At 36.3% G+C, this 16,945-nt stretch overlaps 1 protein-coding gene across 1 annotated transcript in view; it reads right to left on the bottom strand.

Moving 5' to 3' along the window:
* Positions 1-1,846: 1,846 nt before the first annotated feature.
* The window catches only part of LOC115243627 (pikachurin-like), a 134,136-nt gene continuing 119,037 nt past the window's right edge, over positions 1,847-16,945 (bottom strand). The window contains exons 10-15 of the mRNA XM_029820761.1: positions 14,038-14,410; positions 10,970-11,219; positions 10,215-10,513; positions 7,270-7,515; positions 6,463-6,566; positions 1,847-5,821 (exon numbers count right to left, since the gene is read on the bottom strand). Of these exons, the coding sequence (XP_029676621.1) occupies positions 5,673-5,821; positions 6,463-6,566; positions 7,270-7,515; positions 10,215-10,513; positions 10,970-11,219; positions 14,038-14,410 (1,421 nt within the window). The 3' untranslated portion in view covers positions 1,847-5,672. The remainder of the gene's footprint in view (positions 5,822-6,462; positions 6,567-7,269; positions 7,516-10,214; positions 10,514-10,969; positions 11,220-14,037; positions 14,411-16,945) is intronic.

Below are 16,945 nucleotides of genomic sequence, written 5' to 3'. Positions count from 1 at the left end.
CGAACATTTAATGACGGAGGTCTTACACATTGATCGTCTTTGAAACGAGGACGGGAGAGTCCGTCGAGGACCGGGCTTTGGTCGCTCGCCGAGTCTCGTGCTCGTGCGCGTCACACGTGTATCTCGCAAACGTGCGGGCGATTCGCGGATCTCTCCGCAAATTTTAAAAGGAAACCATCTCTTCCGCGATAATCGCACGCTCGTCTTGATATACGCGCACGCACACGTGTATGTACATAGATATCCGAGGAGATCCGACATGTGGGTCGTAAGAATAGGTCGACAGGATAGACTCTTCTAATAGACTTTGCAGACGGACATAATAGAAATAGTTAATATATATATAGCATCATATATTAATATAATATTTAGTATAAAAAAAAATAAATCATGCATGATTAATCAGACAGCAATAATCGTAAGCAACTAATATATTTTATCAAGGATAATACGTACTATTTGCTAAAATAACATTAACGTTTGCTACGCCAAAAATCGAACGTATTGCTCTTTTTTTATAATTTTATATTTTTTATAGTTTTCAAAAATTTATCTTATTTTATCATATCTTTATCTTTTAATAAATCCATACCAAGTTTTGCAAGGAAACAATTAACAGTACTTGATTTTTATCAAGTTGATTTCATCTCTGTAGAAGTTGTTTTGACTCGCAAATAAAATTGTCGCAGCTTGAAGTGACACAATTTCTGATTCTAGTTCGATATAGCACATTTAAACATTAAAATGGAGAGCGCGCGTTGACTTTTCCATAAGGATTATGCTGTATGCTTTATCAAAGGATCGCCCGTTCTTATATATAAAAGATATGAGACTTTCTTCTTTTGATCTTTGAAAACGCGCGATTGACAGTTCGAAACAACAAGCGTGAAGGCAAAAACGCTGATTAATTAATGTTCCGATTACTTATCATACGTTGGTGTTAGAATCGGATTTGCCGTCGTGTTTTTCAAGCGACTTCATATTCGAATATTCAAAAAACAGCCACACGATTGTTATTTGACACTTTATATTATTATCGAAGCTGAAAATATACGCAATTAAAATAATTGTCGAGTATTGGCTTGTTTTTCAAGCTATTTAATCTCGAGGATTTGAATATTTAATTATAAATTATAACTGCAATTTGATTTTATTTGTAATTTATAATTGCTTTGTTTTGTAACGATAATTACTGCATAAATTCGCTGTTGAAATAATGATATAATTATATCGTTCGAATATTCGCAATGCAAGCATGCAGATATTCGAAAGATCTCATTTTGAAACAATTACCGTGGCTGGAATATTATTATCGAATATTCGAATACATTGTACACTTCGAGTAATTTCGACGGCGCTGGGTGGAATGCGTCCAGGAACCATATTCCGAGTTGAATGCGTTGCAATTACAAAACGAGCGGAGCATACTTGGAACTTTCCGTGAAATTCTCCATGTCCGCGAATTCCTGTTTGCATGTTTACTTGTCAGCGCGAAGAAACAGAGTACACGCTATACAAAACGATTTAACGTGCGAGCACAGAAGCCTCAAGTCACTCAATGCATACTTACGCGAAATATTGTACATTGAATTACGCTAGAAAAAGTGCCCTTAATCCTCCCACGCTGTTATACACGCGCGCGAAAAAATTTATCTTAAATAGAAATATTAGATGTGTATCTTTCCCTCTCTCGTGCAATGATCTCCAAATCATTTCTGTTTAAAAAACTGCACCGTCAAATCTTTTTTTATTTTATTTAAATGTGCTGTAACAATAACAAGTTATTAAAAAAGAGTCAAATCATTTCATCATGAAATTATCTTTCGCGAATGCTTTGATTTTGTCCTTTTTTTTTTTTTCTTGCGAAAGTTCAAGCGTGAGAAGATTAATGAGGACGCGATAATATTACCCGCCTGCTAATTCTCGACATACAATCATTTAAATTGTATATATATTATTACACTTTCTACGCGACTACCACTCATCTTTGATATATTATTATATTTAGTCCCGAAAATAACATCCGTACAAAATTGACTATAGCCGATTGCTTTTATGATGTGTGTTCGAGTAGGTCATTTCAAGATCATTTTCGTGCGATGACAAAAGTGAAGATTACTCTATGCCTTAAGTTACGTCTCGTCTCATTTCTCTTCGTATGCCTCACTTTTTTTCCTTCTCTCCCTTTCTGCCTCTTTTCACGCGAGATAGGATGTGTATGTGATTGACCTGGGATTTTCCGACCGGTAGAGAGTGCTAAATTGTGCTCATAAGATTGAGTGAAACGTTCTATGAAGATAAAAAAATATGCGACGAGCATCTGCATAATAAAGATATTTGTTCTTTTTTTTATACGTATATGTATGTAAAAATGTCATTGTTATCTTCCGTTTTTCCCGCTTTCCTTCGTTGAATTGAACAGAATATCGAGTATGATATTAAATTATCGCTAAATGGAGAAAATTGATATTAAATTTTGTCGAGTAATAACTTTGCTAAAATGATGACTTATTATATATATAAACACACAAGTACGCATAGTGCACATGTCATAATATTGATTAAGCAACTTATTTCGCAATTTTATCGTTGCGTGATTATCTCCGAAATTCAACTTAATCAAAATATGTATTTTCATCTATATGCGAATACATTAATAATTTTAATTAACTGTCTTACTTCTTGAGTGACATCCCAAGTCAAGATAAAATTACTTAATTAACGTAAGACGGCAAATTCGGCGTAAAGATACTTATTGCTGTAATCATAATCTGAAAATATCTTCGAAATATAGCATTCATATGTATATATATATATATATATATATATATACGGACGAAATGTTTAAAGATTCATTAATCATTTGTAAAGCTCGCCCAACACCGGGATAAGATCGTTCATGAAGGATGCGAGTCCCGCATTGCCATCAAGATATGCACTTTGCACTTTGCACTTTGCAGTTGCATTATTCTCGCTAAATGTGTTGACGATTGATAAAGGTGTTGGTGTTTGGTCCATGGTATAGCTCTCTTCTACTTTTAATAGTAGTAGTAGTAGTATTCGTATCGATCACAATATTAACTTTTTTCGATATCATCGATGGAACTAAAACACGTGCTCGTGGCTGCGCTTGTGATACTTAGCTGCTAGAAAAGGATCGTGATAAGTCCTAAGATCATTAGAAAAATTGCAGTACGCAGTGATTCGTAGGAGCCGCCTGAACCGGCGCCGGATCGGGTATAGTACTCTATTTTTTGCAAGAATGATATTATATATCACTCTTTTAACCAATTTAATATTATACCAAATTCTGATTGACTAATCATATTTCATTTCAAAGATGAACAAATATGAAAAAAAAAAAAAATATGAGATGTGATATAACTTTTCGTTAATGAATTAAATAAGAGCGTTATTAGATTAAAAATATTCAGAAATAAAAGAGAGAGAAATATAAAACGTAATCACTTATCAGAGAGAAACTAAAACAGCGCACGCGTTATTTTATTTGTAATGAATAACAAATATAGAACAGAGTTAATTACTAAGCTAATTAACTCTGCGTAATGTAAAACTCTTATTTTTCGAGAGACATTTCTCTCATATACGCTTTTCTCTTCTCGATTTTTCGAGAAATGCTATAATTTTTTGGTTGCTTTTCTAATTGAAATTTTATCCAGCGCCGATTTAGACACGCTCCGAATTTCTCGATTTCTCCTTGAACGCTTTGAACTCGTAAGGATCGAAGATAATGTGACACCTCGTGTGTAACATCCGGTCGGAGGGAGTAATCAAAATTGACGCGGAAGGGTTGTGTTTTTTTCTACATACTTTTATCTTATTAGGCCGAAAGCGCCGTCTTCGAGACGCGCTCCGTCGAATTTTATATCCGGCCGGGCATTGTCCTGGTGCAACGACTTCCTTTCAACTCTCTTGAAATGCCGCGGGCGCGCATTCTCGCATAAATTATGCAAGTCTCTTGTGTTATATCGCATTTACGTAATTTAAGTAAGTATTGTGTCACGGGATTAGTTCTTGGATGAAATTCTATGTTGTATAGTGTTAAATTAATACGCGCATTTTCGCCGCCTCATTGACTGCAGTATCATTGTAATGAACGTTGTTGTTCCTATAAATTTCAAATTACAAACAATAATACAGGTAACGCGCGAATTTAATTTACGAAACGATTTTCGAGAGAAACGTTTTTTTAATACACAGATATAAGCAAAGTTGAAATTGTTAATAGTACAGGTTTAATTACGAACGTTGGTCATTGGAAAGTTTGTTTTATTCAGCACGTTTCATTTTTCTCGATTAAAAAAAAACAAATGTAATTATTGCCAATTTTAATTTTTAATCTGCTGCATTTTAATTAATTTCTCGATTAAATTTAAAGATAAACGCAAATAACACGAGGGTTATAATTACTACAGTGCAAACGCTAATTTTTCACAGACTGTAACTCTAAGAAAAAGAAAAATGGGAAATGCTGCAAAGTTAATATTAAAAAGTTTTTTTCGTAAATCTCGCGAATGGAACAGTACGATCATAATGTAACTTTAATCTTACTAAATTAATAAATTAAAATATATAACAAACGAGTTTGTTTATTTCATTTTATCGCAATTTACTTCATTCGGATCTTAATGACACCCATTTCCAATAATTAAGGTTTAATTAGAAAAAATTAAGTTTGAAAATACTAGCAACTATAAAATAAAGAGAATGTTTTTAATTTGTTTTTCATCATTTAAAAATAATTATTTAATAATAATTACTTACGGAAAAACGCGATAATTTAATATTTAACTATATATCAAAATAATATTTTATCATGCACACGTATCTCCTCTTAAAACCGTTAATAATCATTTTTGTGAAAAATGGATGTTATTTCTACTGCATTTAATATTTCCCAATTATATATATATATATTTAATTTCTACTTATCATTCTATATCGCGCGATAAAATGTTATAAATTATACAAACAATTGCTTCCAAGAACGATTTTTTTCTCGATAGTCCCAATTATCGAAAAGCACGATCAAGTGAAGTAATTATGACTTTCGAATAAATGAAACGATGAAGTTAAATTTCAACGATCACGGTAATCATTTAACGACTTTATGATAATTAGTAAATCAACGTTCATTTAATGTTTCGTAATTTTGCGAAGCTATTACCTTATAATTCTGTCATGAGAAAATCAAGTGATTTTCTTCGTCGTCTCGTTTATTCGACGCCCTCGATCAAATCTTTTTCTACGAAAGACCGGTCTATATATGGACCGACAGAAAGTCGCTGCACCGAGGATCGATGTCACGAGGCAAGCGATAGACATCTCTCCGCGCGGATCGCCCTATTAATATTTACAGTAAAGCCGCCTATATGTACCACTCGATGGCACTCGCACGACGACCGGTCGGTTGTCGATCCACTCGATCCTCATCTTCTCGAAAGTTCCACCCGTGGAAGGATGAGTCTGTACAAAAATGATGAACCGCGCGCGGGATGCGCGAGAGACACAGATGCACTTACGCGCGGAGCACTCTATCGCGTTTCACTTCGCCGCGATGCGATTCGTTATCCTTAAATTTTCATATCCTAACTTCGGGATGGCCCCGACAACACCACCACCTGACGTCGGACGGCACGGATATCTCTCTTTCATGGGATGCACGAGTGCGTGTTGGTCGCCTGCGCGGGCGACGACAGGGCGACGGAGAAGTCCGAGTCCAACACGAGGTCGCTGATGCAACCCACGATACCCTTCGCGTATCTGCCACCCGTTGTCCTCACGATGTCCGGTGCACCGCCTTTAAGATAAGACAGAGATCGTATCTTCGTAAAGAAAATTATTTTCTCATACGAAGATTAAAGCGAATATACGTGCATAATATCTTTTGATTAAGAGCCTCTTTCTACGAAAAATTTTGAAGCTCGTTTTCTATATCTTCAAAATAAAAAAAAGAGAGAAATGATAGCTTCTCTGTTAAGATTGCGATCATAGACTTCTATATATATACTAGACTGCTAACAGCGATGTGACAGGTGAAGCCAGGTGCATCCAGGAAAAGCTGCAATATTAATATAAAAGTTTTGTATAATTAATATAAAAGTCCTGATATATTAAATATTGCAGCTTTTCTTTAAAAAAATAAGTATCGATTGACAGCCTGGTTATATTCTGCTCAATTATAAATGGCTGCTGTCACATCGGTGTTAGCAGGTATAATATAAAAATCTGTGGTTGCAATTAAAAATACTTCATATCATTAAATATCGATTGCTTTTAATGACATTTTTTCTATTTTCCACGAGGATGCGAAATAAATTTATAAAATATTTGCACGTACAAAAGTAGATTAGCGACGGTTAATGTTTCAAGATTGCGAGATAATTTAGGTTTGTAATGAGGTAGTAACAGCACAGATTTTATTACTTCTCGCGCACTCACCAACGTAAAGACCAGTATCAGTGTTCAATTGTCTCAGTTGTCCCGGGGAAGATGCCGAGACTCCAGTGCCACTATCTACCACGAGAGATGCCCATTGCTCGTTTCTAAAAAAAATCAATGTTATTCATTGCTGTGTTTCATTTCGGGCATAAACTAGTATCAACATTTTTCTTTCCGCCGTTTTTAATAAATCGCGATTTGCCATCTGCAAGAGAGATGGATACTGATATATTTGTTTTATTCGGCTTCGGCAGAATATAGAACAGTGTGCAGATTAATAACGCGAAGGTTTATCAAAATATCCTTCCTTTATGGAATTTCGTGAAAATAATACTGTTTTAAATGATATCCTCGGGCTACATGGAAGATTGAAAATAGAGCAACAAACATTTGTTTGCATATACAGTGTCCACATGGTATTTTCTGTTAACTACGAATTTTTTTAAACGAATATAAATTCGTTTTTATTTAATTAAAATTGAATCTCTCTCTCTCTCTCGTAAATCACACACGATTCTTTAATGTTTAATATTAGCCATTCTGGTTTCGCGGTAAAATATAATATTTTATAATGCGCATGTATTTTAATTCGCGTTTTGTCGAAAGATATAGATTAAAAGGAAAAATAGTGATTATTCTCCTGTGTATTAAAAAGGGCATTTTTTTCTAACGCATCCCTTAACTCCTTCCTTCACGTATCGATCAATATGTTATGTTAAATAAATAAATGTTACGAAAATAGAGGCGCACGTACGCGAAAGGGTAGGAAAATCGGGGTAACGAAGCGCGTAAAGCGATTGTTCTCACCTAACAGCTCTGATACGATGCCACAGATCGTCATCCAATCGCGTGAGATTATATCGGAGCACGGCCTCCCCGGAGCCCAAATTATACGCGAGGGTGAGGTAACCGTGATCCAGGCCGAGGGCGAGAAAATCGTCGTTCTCGTCCCTTTGTTCCTGAGAATCCGATTGCCGGCCGCTCCATAGAAGCAGGCCGCTGCTGCTGCTGGCGCGGAATCTCATGTTGATGTCCACTCGGTAGCTGATTATCCTGCAAGCGCGCCAACGAGTGCGATTAATAGCTGAGCAAAGAAGGAATCTGTGACAAACGATGCGACAAAAGATCCATCCGAAGGGGAAAGTAATTTAACTTTACGACATCGTTACGTAATATTTATTCTATACAGGGTGTCTTAGAATTATCGCATCACCTGCTAATGGCAGATTCTTGAGATCATTTGGAGACGATTTTTACTCAGCGAAAATATCTTGAGAGGTCATCATTTTTCACAAGTTTCCAATTTTTGCTATCATATATCTTTGTAACTAAACCTTAAATTAAAATTCTCTCTCTATTAAAATAAATTCTATCTGAAATTAACTAAAGAATGTAAGTTTTAACTCTCTATAAAATTTAGTTTGCAAAAAGCCCTTCTTTTTGAATCGTTTATGGGAATTATTTGCCTCGATATTTTTGCTGAGGAAAAATCATCTTAAAATGATCTCAAGAATTTCTCATTAATAGGTGATGCGGTAATCCTGTAACATTCTGTACAAGCAGCGCATTTTAATAACAATCTGTGTAAAATACAAATCTATCTGTAAATATAAAGCACGCGTTAGCTGTTGAAATAAACCGCCTGAAAATTGGCTAATTGTTTGTAATCGAAATAATTAGTCGTGCAATCGTTGAAGGTTTATCTGACGCGAAATACGATTTATTTCCCCTCAGATTGCTTGTCATAGCGCAACGCGACGCTCGATAAACTAAACGCGACGTGGCTAAAGCGGGTCAAGGAGCGATTGTGTGTAGCGCAACGTGTAACGCTGTTTATCGCATCGCTCGTTTTTTAAACGCCGCTTTGACATGCCGCTTTTGGCATTTACCGAACTTTTGCTCGCTGCCAATTATATTTCGCGCGTGCGTACATTAATGGAATAGTTAACGGATGAGTCGACGAACTTTTAAATTGCAAAAATGAATCACCAATGACGGTGGGAAACATGCCAGGTGACACGAGTACATATATACAGAGTGTTCCGCGCTCTATGAGAATACTTTTACGCGTAATAGTCAATTCGCCATCAAATTGGAAAACGAGTTTTCAGGTACAAAAATTCGAGAGGAAAAAACTAACTATCAATTCTACAAGAAAAATAGAAACGATTGGGATTTAATTAAAATTCTTGATATTATAATCGCGACCGTATTTATTTATACGAAAATTGCGTTCGCGTCGCTCGTTATTCTCATTATATCGTGCACCTTTTCATCGTGTCGGCGTCGTTGTAATGCAGATAGCTCTCGCTGCCGGTGAAGCTGGGCACAGCCCTCTCGTATCTCACGGATTGCGTCACGGCGTTGCTGTTGACCCTAGCAGGCGGTGGCACCAGCCGCGTATAATCGTCCGGCGCCGGACATGGGTGCGGTACACCCGGACGGCACCGACAGGTGAATCGCTCGCGGAGAGGCCGGCACTCCGCATCGCCGCAGGGTCTGGCCTCGCACGCGTGCCCACAATTGCCCACGTTCACCCCACCTAGCGCCTCGGCTAGGATGCCCACCTATGACAGGAATTATGTAATAGCGATAAAAAAAAAACGATGAATAATAAAATAAATTGCAATAATGACATTTGGAGAGTACCGTGATATCGTGATGATATTTGTTTTTTGTGAAAGTCGTAAATAGAAGGTGCTAATGGCAGATTCTTGAGATCATTTGGAGACGATTTTTACTCAGCGAAAATATCTTGAGAGGTCATCATTTTTCACAAGTTTCCAATTTTTGCTATCATATATCTTTGTAACTAAACCTTAAATTAAAATTCTCTCTCTATTAAAATAAATTCTATCTGAAATTAACTAAAGAATGTAAGTTTTAACTCTCTATAAAATTTAGTTTGCAAAAAGCCCTTCTTTTTGAATCGTTTATGGGAATTATTTGCCTCGATATTTTTGCTGAGGAAAAATCATCTTAAAATGATCTCAAGAATTTCTCATTAATAGGTGATGCGGTAATCCTGTAACATTCTGTACAAGCAGCGCATTTTAATAACAATCTGTGTAAAATACAAATCTATCTGTAAATATAAAGCACGCGTTAGCTGTTGAAATAAACCGCCTGAAAATTGGCTAATTGTTTGTAATCGAAATAATTAGTCGTGCAATCGTTGAAGGTTTATCTGACGCGAAATACGATTTATTTCCCCTCAGATTGCTTGTCATAGCGCAACGCGACGCTCGATAAACTAAACGCGACGTGGCTAAAGCGGGTCAAGGAGCGATTGTGTGTAGCGCAACGTGTAACGCTGTTTATCGCATCGCTCGTTTTTTAAACGCCGCTTTGACATGCCGCTTTTGGCATTTACCGAACTTTTGCTCGCTGCCAATTATATTTCGCGCGTGCGTACATTAATGGAATAGTTAACGGATGAGTCGACGAACTTTTAAATTGCAAAAATGAATCACCAATGACGGTGGGAAACATGCCAGGTGACACGAGTACATATATACAGAGTGTTCCGCGCTCTATGAGAATACTTTTACGCGTAATAGTCAATTCGCCATCAAATTGGAAAACGAGTTTTCAGGTACAAAAATTCGAGAGGAAAAAACTAACTATCAATTCTACAAGAAAAATAGAAACGATTGGGATTTAATTAAAATTCTTGATATTATAATCGCGACCGTATTTATTTATACGAAAATTGCGTTCGCGTCGCTCGTTATTCTCATTATATCGTGCACCTTTTCATCGTGTCGGCGTCGTTGTAATGCAGATAGCTCTCGCTGCCGGTGAAGCTGGGCACAGCCCTCTCGTATCTCACGGATTGCGTCACGGCGTTGCTGTTGACCCTAGCAGGCGGTGGCACCAGCCGCGTATAATCGTCCGGCGCCGGACATGGGTGCGGTACACCCGGACGGCACCGACAGGTGAATCGCTCGCGGAGAGGCCGGCACTCCGCATCGCCGCAGGGTCTGGCCTCGCACGCGTGCCCACAATTGCCCACGTTCACCCCACCTAGCGCCTCGGCTAGGATGCCCACCTATGACAGGAATTATGTAATAGCGATAAAAAAAAAACGATGAATAATAAAATAAATTGCAATAATGACATTTGGAGAGTACCGTGATATCGTGATGATATTTGTTTTTTGTGAAAGTCGTAAATAGAAGGTTTTTTTATATGGCTTCAAAACTTGATTTAATTTTACCAGTGGACTTTATTTTCAAGGTGTCGCGCTGCCACTATTTTATTTATTTAGCCTCCCGTTGTATAAGTCGCATCTATATTAATTATACGTCGCATCTTACATTTTCCTTCAATCTACTCTTCTTTTATAAAACAAAAACGACGATTAGAGATTCAAATTTAGGTAATTCATGTGAGAGCTCCGACGTTATCTACCAGGCCAGCGGAGCTCAAACTCTAAGGCGTTCCTACGGTGGCATTATCTACCGCGTAACTTCGGAGCAACCTGTATAATCCCGAGTGTTCTTACCTCACGATTATTCAGCACGATCGTCTGAATGCAGCCGACGAAGCTGGCCGTAGTTTTCATCTTCGGCGAGTACATGTCGGACGACGGCGCGCCGCCCAAATAGAGGTTCAACGGTAAGGATAATTGCGTGAACGCCCCGGGCGCCAGGATTTCCTGGGCCGGGTCTTCCTCAACTTCCAGGGATGCCAAACGACCTGTCCTAGAGACTCGAACTTCGACCCATTCGCCGAGACGAACCGGATTCTCGCTCCTGAAACGATAATACAGATAGCACATTTAGAATGCAATGTCATTAACTTTTAAAGGGCCGGCGGCTATTTTGCAAAATCCTCTGAAAATTTTGTTACCGAGAGGAAGGAAAGTTTCCTAATTAATGCATATAAATCCGCATACATGAGTCGTACATTATGCGCCATGATAAAGTGCAATCTCCTGTTGGCGCTGGTTTGTTTTTTTAGGTCACTTTGATTTATTTTAGGAAAGAGCTGAGGATTGTGTGCAACTGTAAAGTGGCATTGAAATAAAGCGTGAAAATATTATTTTTCGTTTTCTAAGTATTTCAAAATTACATAAAGAAGAATTTTTTTTTTAATGTCTTTTCAAGGAAAAGAGAGGAAGAAAGAGAGAAAGAGAGTTGTTTTCCAAATAATTCTATATCCGGATGCCTACATTTTTTTCGATAAAAAGCTATGGCATCAGAGAAAAAAGTAGTTCAATTATTTTATTTAAGATTAAGATTATATATATATGTTATTTTTTATTCATATAGATTTTTTATATTGTTATATTGATACTATCACTTTCTCTTTCTGGGATAAACACACTTTACTTTATTCTTCCTTTATCTTCTTTGTATGTTGAAAAAATTCTGAACAAGAAAATGAAGTATAATACGAGAGATGATATGGCTTCTCCTCTAGCTTAACGAGGTACGACGCAAGGTTCTTCAAGAATATATTCGAGGTTGAAAAAGGGAGATGATATTACTTTTTTCAGATTTTTCGAACAATTCAATTTTTTTTAAAATGAAGTCCCCTCATTCACGAGATCAAATTTTTTCGGTACATTTATTTCTTTTTTCTTCTCACGAGACGTTACTTTTCCCGTGACTTTTCGATTTTGCGGGATACGTATATCGTATATTTTGACATCGTATCTCTCTTTCGCGCTGAAAATCTAACGTTGAAAAACGTTTCCGCCCGGAGCAACTGTACTTTCGTCGAAATGATGCTCCCCGCGAAAACACGTTAGCGCCAAAAAAAGTGAAACGAGATTCGCGCTTCGGGAAATTGAAACGGCGCCTTTCCGCGTCCGCGCGAAGCAATTAACGCGCGGTTCGATCCGCCCTCCTCGCCACCGTTTACAATTATAATCGATGTTAACTCGATATTGACAAACGCTCCATCGATTTGATTTCGCAATAACGCCCGGTAGACCAGCCAAGCCGGCCAGGAATTTTCCTTTCCTTTCCGGAACGAAAATTCACGAACGTATCGCGGAAACTTTACGCGCGCGGCCGCAAAATCAGATCATTCAATTTTAATTTTGCGAGAAAAGTCCATAGACAATGGATTCCCCCTCTCCGAGAGGCGAGGGGTGGCATCTGGCGTACCTTTTCCCGAAGGAAAGCGATAGAAGAAATTCTCGCATAATTAATATTGAATCGCGAGACAGAGGGGTGAAGAGATGGGGGAGGGTCGGCGAGATCGTAGGCGAAAAGTAAATTGCTAATTAATGTAGAAGCGAGAGGGAATCGGTAATTTTTATATTGGACTTTTCGCTCGGCGCTATTACGATAAAAGATATGGCGAGCTTGGGACTTGGAGGCTCGCTTGTTAACTGTTTTCTTTTTCCCAGACGCGAGATTAAACATGCTTGCTTAATAGCGCGCGTAATAAAACGCGTTTTTTTTTTATATGACGGAATTTCGTTGCGGTTGCTTTTTATTTGGTGGAACAGCGATATTGTATTTTTGCACGAGATCTATTGTTTATATATATATGTATATATAGCGGGGAATATAAATTGCATATAAATATTTCCGTTCGGATAAGCCGTCATCAAGATATAATAATTACAGCGTTAAAATGCATAATAAATATATATTGCTTATGTCTGCGTGCCATTTATTTATTTTATATTTCGTTTTTTTCAAAGATTAAAATTTCTTTTTTTTTTTTAATTTTGAGAATATGATAATTTCTTCCACAGTATTCCCGAACCTTCAATTAAAATTAATACTAGAAAAATTTAATCACATCTGGTTGTATAATTATTAGAGAAATATTTGTTTAATATCTGCACTAATTATACAAAAGAGTACTGGTCGGATTTGATCAGTTTTATCCAATAGTAACTTTATTCATTGTTAATCATTACGACAAATTAAATCAAATCAAATAATCCGATTAGCATTAGCGTTCGTTAACAATCCGCTTTTCGCAAAATAATAGTGCAAAAAGTTTCACGTTTTGCCGTGGATATAATTGTAAAAAAATATTGGTTTACCTTTTTTTACATACTTTAACAGTATTGATATTGAAAAATATGATAACCTTAATTGATGTGTATAATATTAAATGATAAAATATTCCATCAACACATAAAAAATATAATAGCGAGATAATCGATATCAAAAAATATAATTTATCATAAATATTTATTAAACATTGCTGTTATTTATTTAAAAGAGCAGTTGCAGAGTTTTTGATTAATTTTGCTTAACAGTAATCTCCTTCATTGTTAATCAGTGCAATGAATTAAATCGACTCGAATAATCAGCATTAGCGATTGCATCAACATTCCGTTCACTTCGCGAGACAATGGTATAAAAAAAAGCTTGAGTGTTTCGCGTACAAAATCGACATGCGTATGTCGGTTTAATCGTCTGACGATGCGTACACAAACGATGCAATTAGCGCCCCGTCGACGTGGCTGCGCGACGCTAATAACAACGTCTATCGCGAAACGAACATCTCCAGAGAGCGGATTGTCACCCCGAGCTAGCTGTTCGTCGCGCTCGGCGAAAATCTCGCTCGGGGAAACTTGTTTGAGGGCCGTCGGCTTACCTCAGAGTGGCAGGTCCTGTTCCGAGGTCGAAAGTGAACTGCACGTGGCCCGAGGAGAGATAGAGCGCAATAAAGTCACCGGTAGCGTCGCTGTGATGGCCGTTGTAGAGTATCACACCGTCCGGGGCTGTCGGTTTTAACGTGACGGACAATTCCAGCCATGACAGCGACGTGTCCGCCAATCCCGGATAACGTAGGTAAGAGGATCCGTTGAAGGATGGAACCTGCGGGAATAAAATACCATGCGGTCTGAGATTGCATGGAAATGTCGTTACCAGGCAAATGCATTCTCGTTTTTCCCGTCTGCTTTTAATTCGCCATTGATCGACAAACACGTTGCATTTTATCGTGCCTCGTGTGTCTTTTAACCCTTAGTCATGTGACATAAAAGACTGCAAGTTATTCATTTTACATTTAGCGAGATAAATTTTATTTATCCTTGAATAATTTAAGCCCATCTTAAATGAATATAATTTGCGACAAAATTTGGAACAGCATTCTATTAATAATTTTACGTGTCATCTAATACAAACAACATTTGAACAAGTATAAAATACATATATATTAAAAAGAATACACATATACATTAAAATTATAAAGAGAATTCTATCCCGAATTGAATTTTGTTGATTGTTTAATTATAATTTAAAATGGATTTAACACTCGATTTTTTCCTAATCAATATCGAGAGAGATTTGTTGCGAGTTTTTATTATTTCATTCGTATTCAATATTAAATATCTTTGTTATTCGTTTCATAGTTATTAAAGTAAAATTCGTTTGGAATTAAATGAAAAATATATTTTACTAATTGCTTGCGCTTTTGAAGCATAGTTTATTGGAGAAAGCTCTTTATTCATAATAATTTATAACTTTAAAACAATTAATCCTTACGATGTTTTTATTCAAAAAGAATCGATTTTGAATTACTCACAAAGAAAAGATGACACTATGCATTAACGTGAAATAAAAAACTTACTTTTTACAAATAAAAGTTATGTGATCGATTTTGTTGATAAGAATACGTTTAATTTAACATTAAATAGAAAATTATATGATATAAAGTTTTTTTGTTAATTAATTTCACGCATATTAAGGGATTTCTTGTAATAATCTTTTAGATACGAAACGCTAATATCACGCTAACTCGCGTGTACAGAGAATGATAATATAAGTTCAAGAAGGAAATTGCTATAATAATTTAGCTGCTTCGCAGAGAACACGAGATCTTAACGTTTATCGTATTCGTAAGTACGATATTCCAAGAAGGAATTATTATATTCTAACAATAGAGATCTTCACGATAGAGAGAGCTAAATGTGGATCGTAGAAAGTGAAAAGGGAAGTGAAGATTCTAGAAACTTAGTAATTTCGTTTTAATTATGAACCGTATATTGAGAGAAGATCTATTTAGATTAGATAAACGGCAAATGATAGAGATTTTTTTTTCCGATGAGAAATAAACATATATAATTAATTTTAATAAACTGCATATATTAGATTCAATTAATTACTTTTGCATCAACTAATTTAGTGTTTCATCGACATGTTAATTTATTAACTTGATATTTGCTTCAATAGAGTAATTATTTTACATACAAAGTATCCTACCAAAAGCGGCCAACCTCTTTTATCTTTTAAACTAAAAGAAATAGACTATAACAAATATATATCAAATTAAATGGTTCAAATTGAACTCTATTGTGAGCATAGTAGTTGCTTCCAAAAGCTATCTGTGTTAACAAACGGAGAGGTATGCATAATTTTTTTATAATAATATGAATATTTTGATATGAAAAAAGTTGTAGCGCTGTTTGAATCGAATACAACAATGTATGATATAATGTAAATATTTTACATATTTACGAGTTTTATCAACTTGAAATATCGCGGGCGATGTTTACCTTTTCATTTCCGGCCCTGCGATATGGCCAACTTCTGATTAAGTAGTATGATCAAATGACAACATGACATATGTCAATCTTTATTGTACGAGTCAGAAATTGGCCATATCGTAGGGTAAAAAGTAAAAAGGTAGATATCGTCTGCGATATTTCAAGTCGATAAAACTCGTATAATATGTAAAATATTTACATTATATCATACATTGTTATATTCGTTTCAAACAGCGCTACAACTTTTATTATATCGAAGTATCCACATTATTATACAAAAATTATGCATATCTCTCCGTTCGTTAACACAGAGAGCTTTAGGAAGCAACCATTATGATCACAATAGAGTTCAATTTGTACCATTTAATATTTAATTTGATATATATTTGTTACGATCTATCTTTTAGTTTGAAAGATAAAAGGAATGGCTACTTTTGGTGGGACATCCTGTATATATCCTATATTTTTAATTATAATAATGATACACTCTTATCGTGAAAAAAAAAGAATTTTTATTATATTAAATATATTTTGCGACGTCTTTTTTTCTTCTGCGATATATGAACTTGTTTTATAAATATTGCTCGGGGATAGTTGTTCCTATACTCGTAATAATTTTAATGCGATGATATATTTCTTATTATTGCAGATGCGCACAGACGTTTGATTCTTACACGCGCATCTCTCTTGCGGGAACTGTAATAACTCTCCTCGTCGTCAAGCATAAAGTAGAGAAACTCTCGGAGAACAGCTGTTATTTAATTTACGACTGGCGCGGGATTTTGTGCCTTTCGTAAATCGAAATGCAAATACGCTGTATGTCACTGTCTCGGATAATCCTTGATACAGCTGCATTCAAGTGCCTTAAGAGCAGTAAGAGGTCGAAGCGAGGCTGCTTCTGCCTTAATGAGACTGCCTGGTAATTGTTTGTACGTCAGTTGCCTCTCAAGATAAAGCGTAAAACGTAAGCGCAGGATCCCTCGTCGAATTATTGTACGCCAGCCCCCCCCACAC

This window comes from Formica exsecta, unplaced genomic scaffold (assembly GCF_003651465.1).
Source record: "Formica exsecta isolate Colony F162 unplaced genomic scaffold, ASM365146v1 scaffold72, whole genome shotgun sequence".
Lineage (NCBI taxonomy): Eukaryota > Metazoa > Arthropoda > Insecta > Hymenoptera > Formicidae > Formica > Formica exsecta.
The sequence above is the reverse complement of the archived record's forward strand: the minus strand, read 5'-3'. Positions and strand labels throughout refer to the sequence as shown.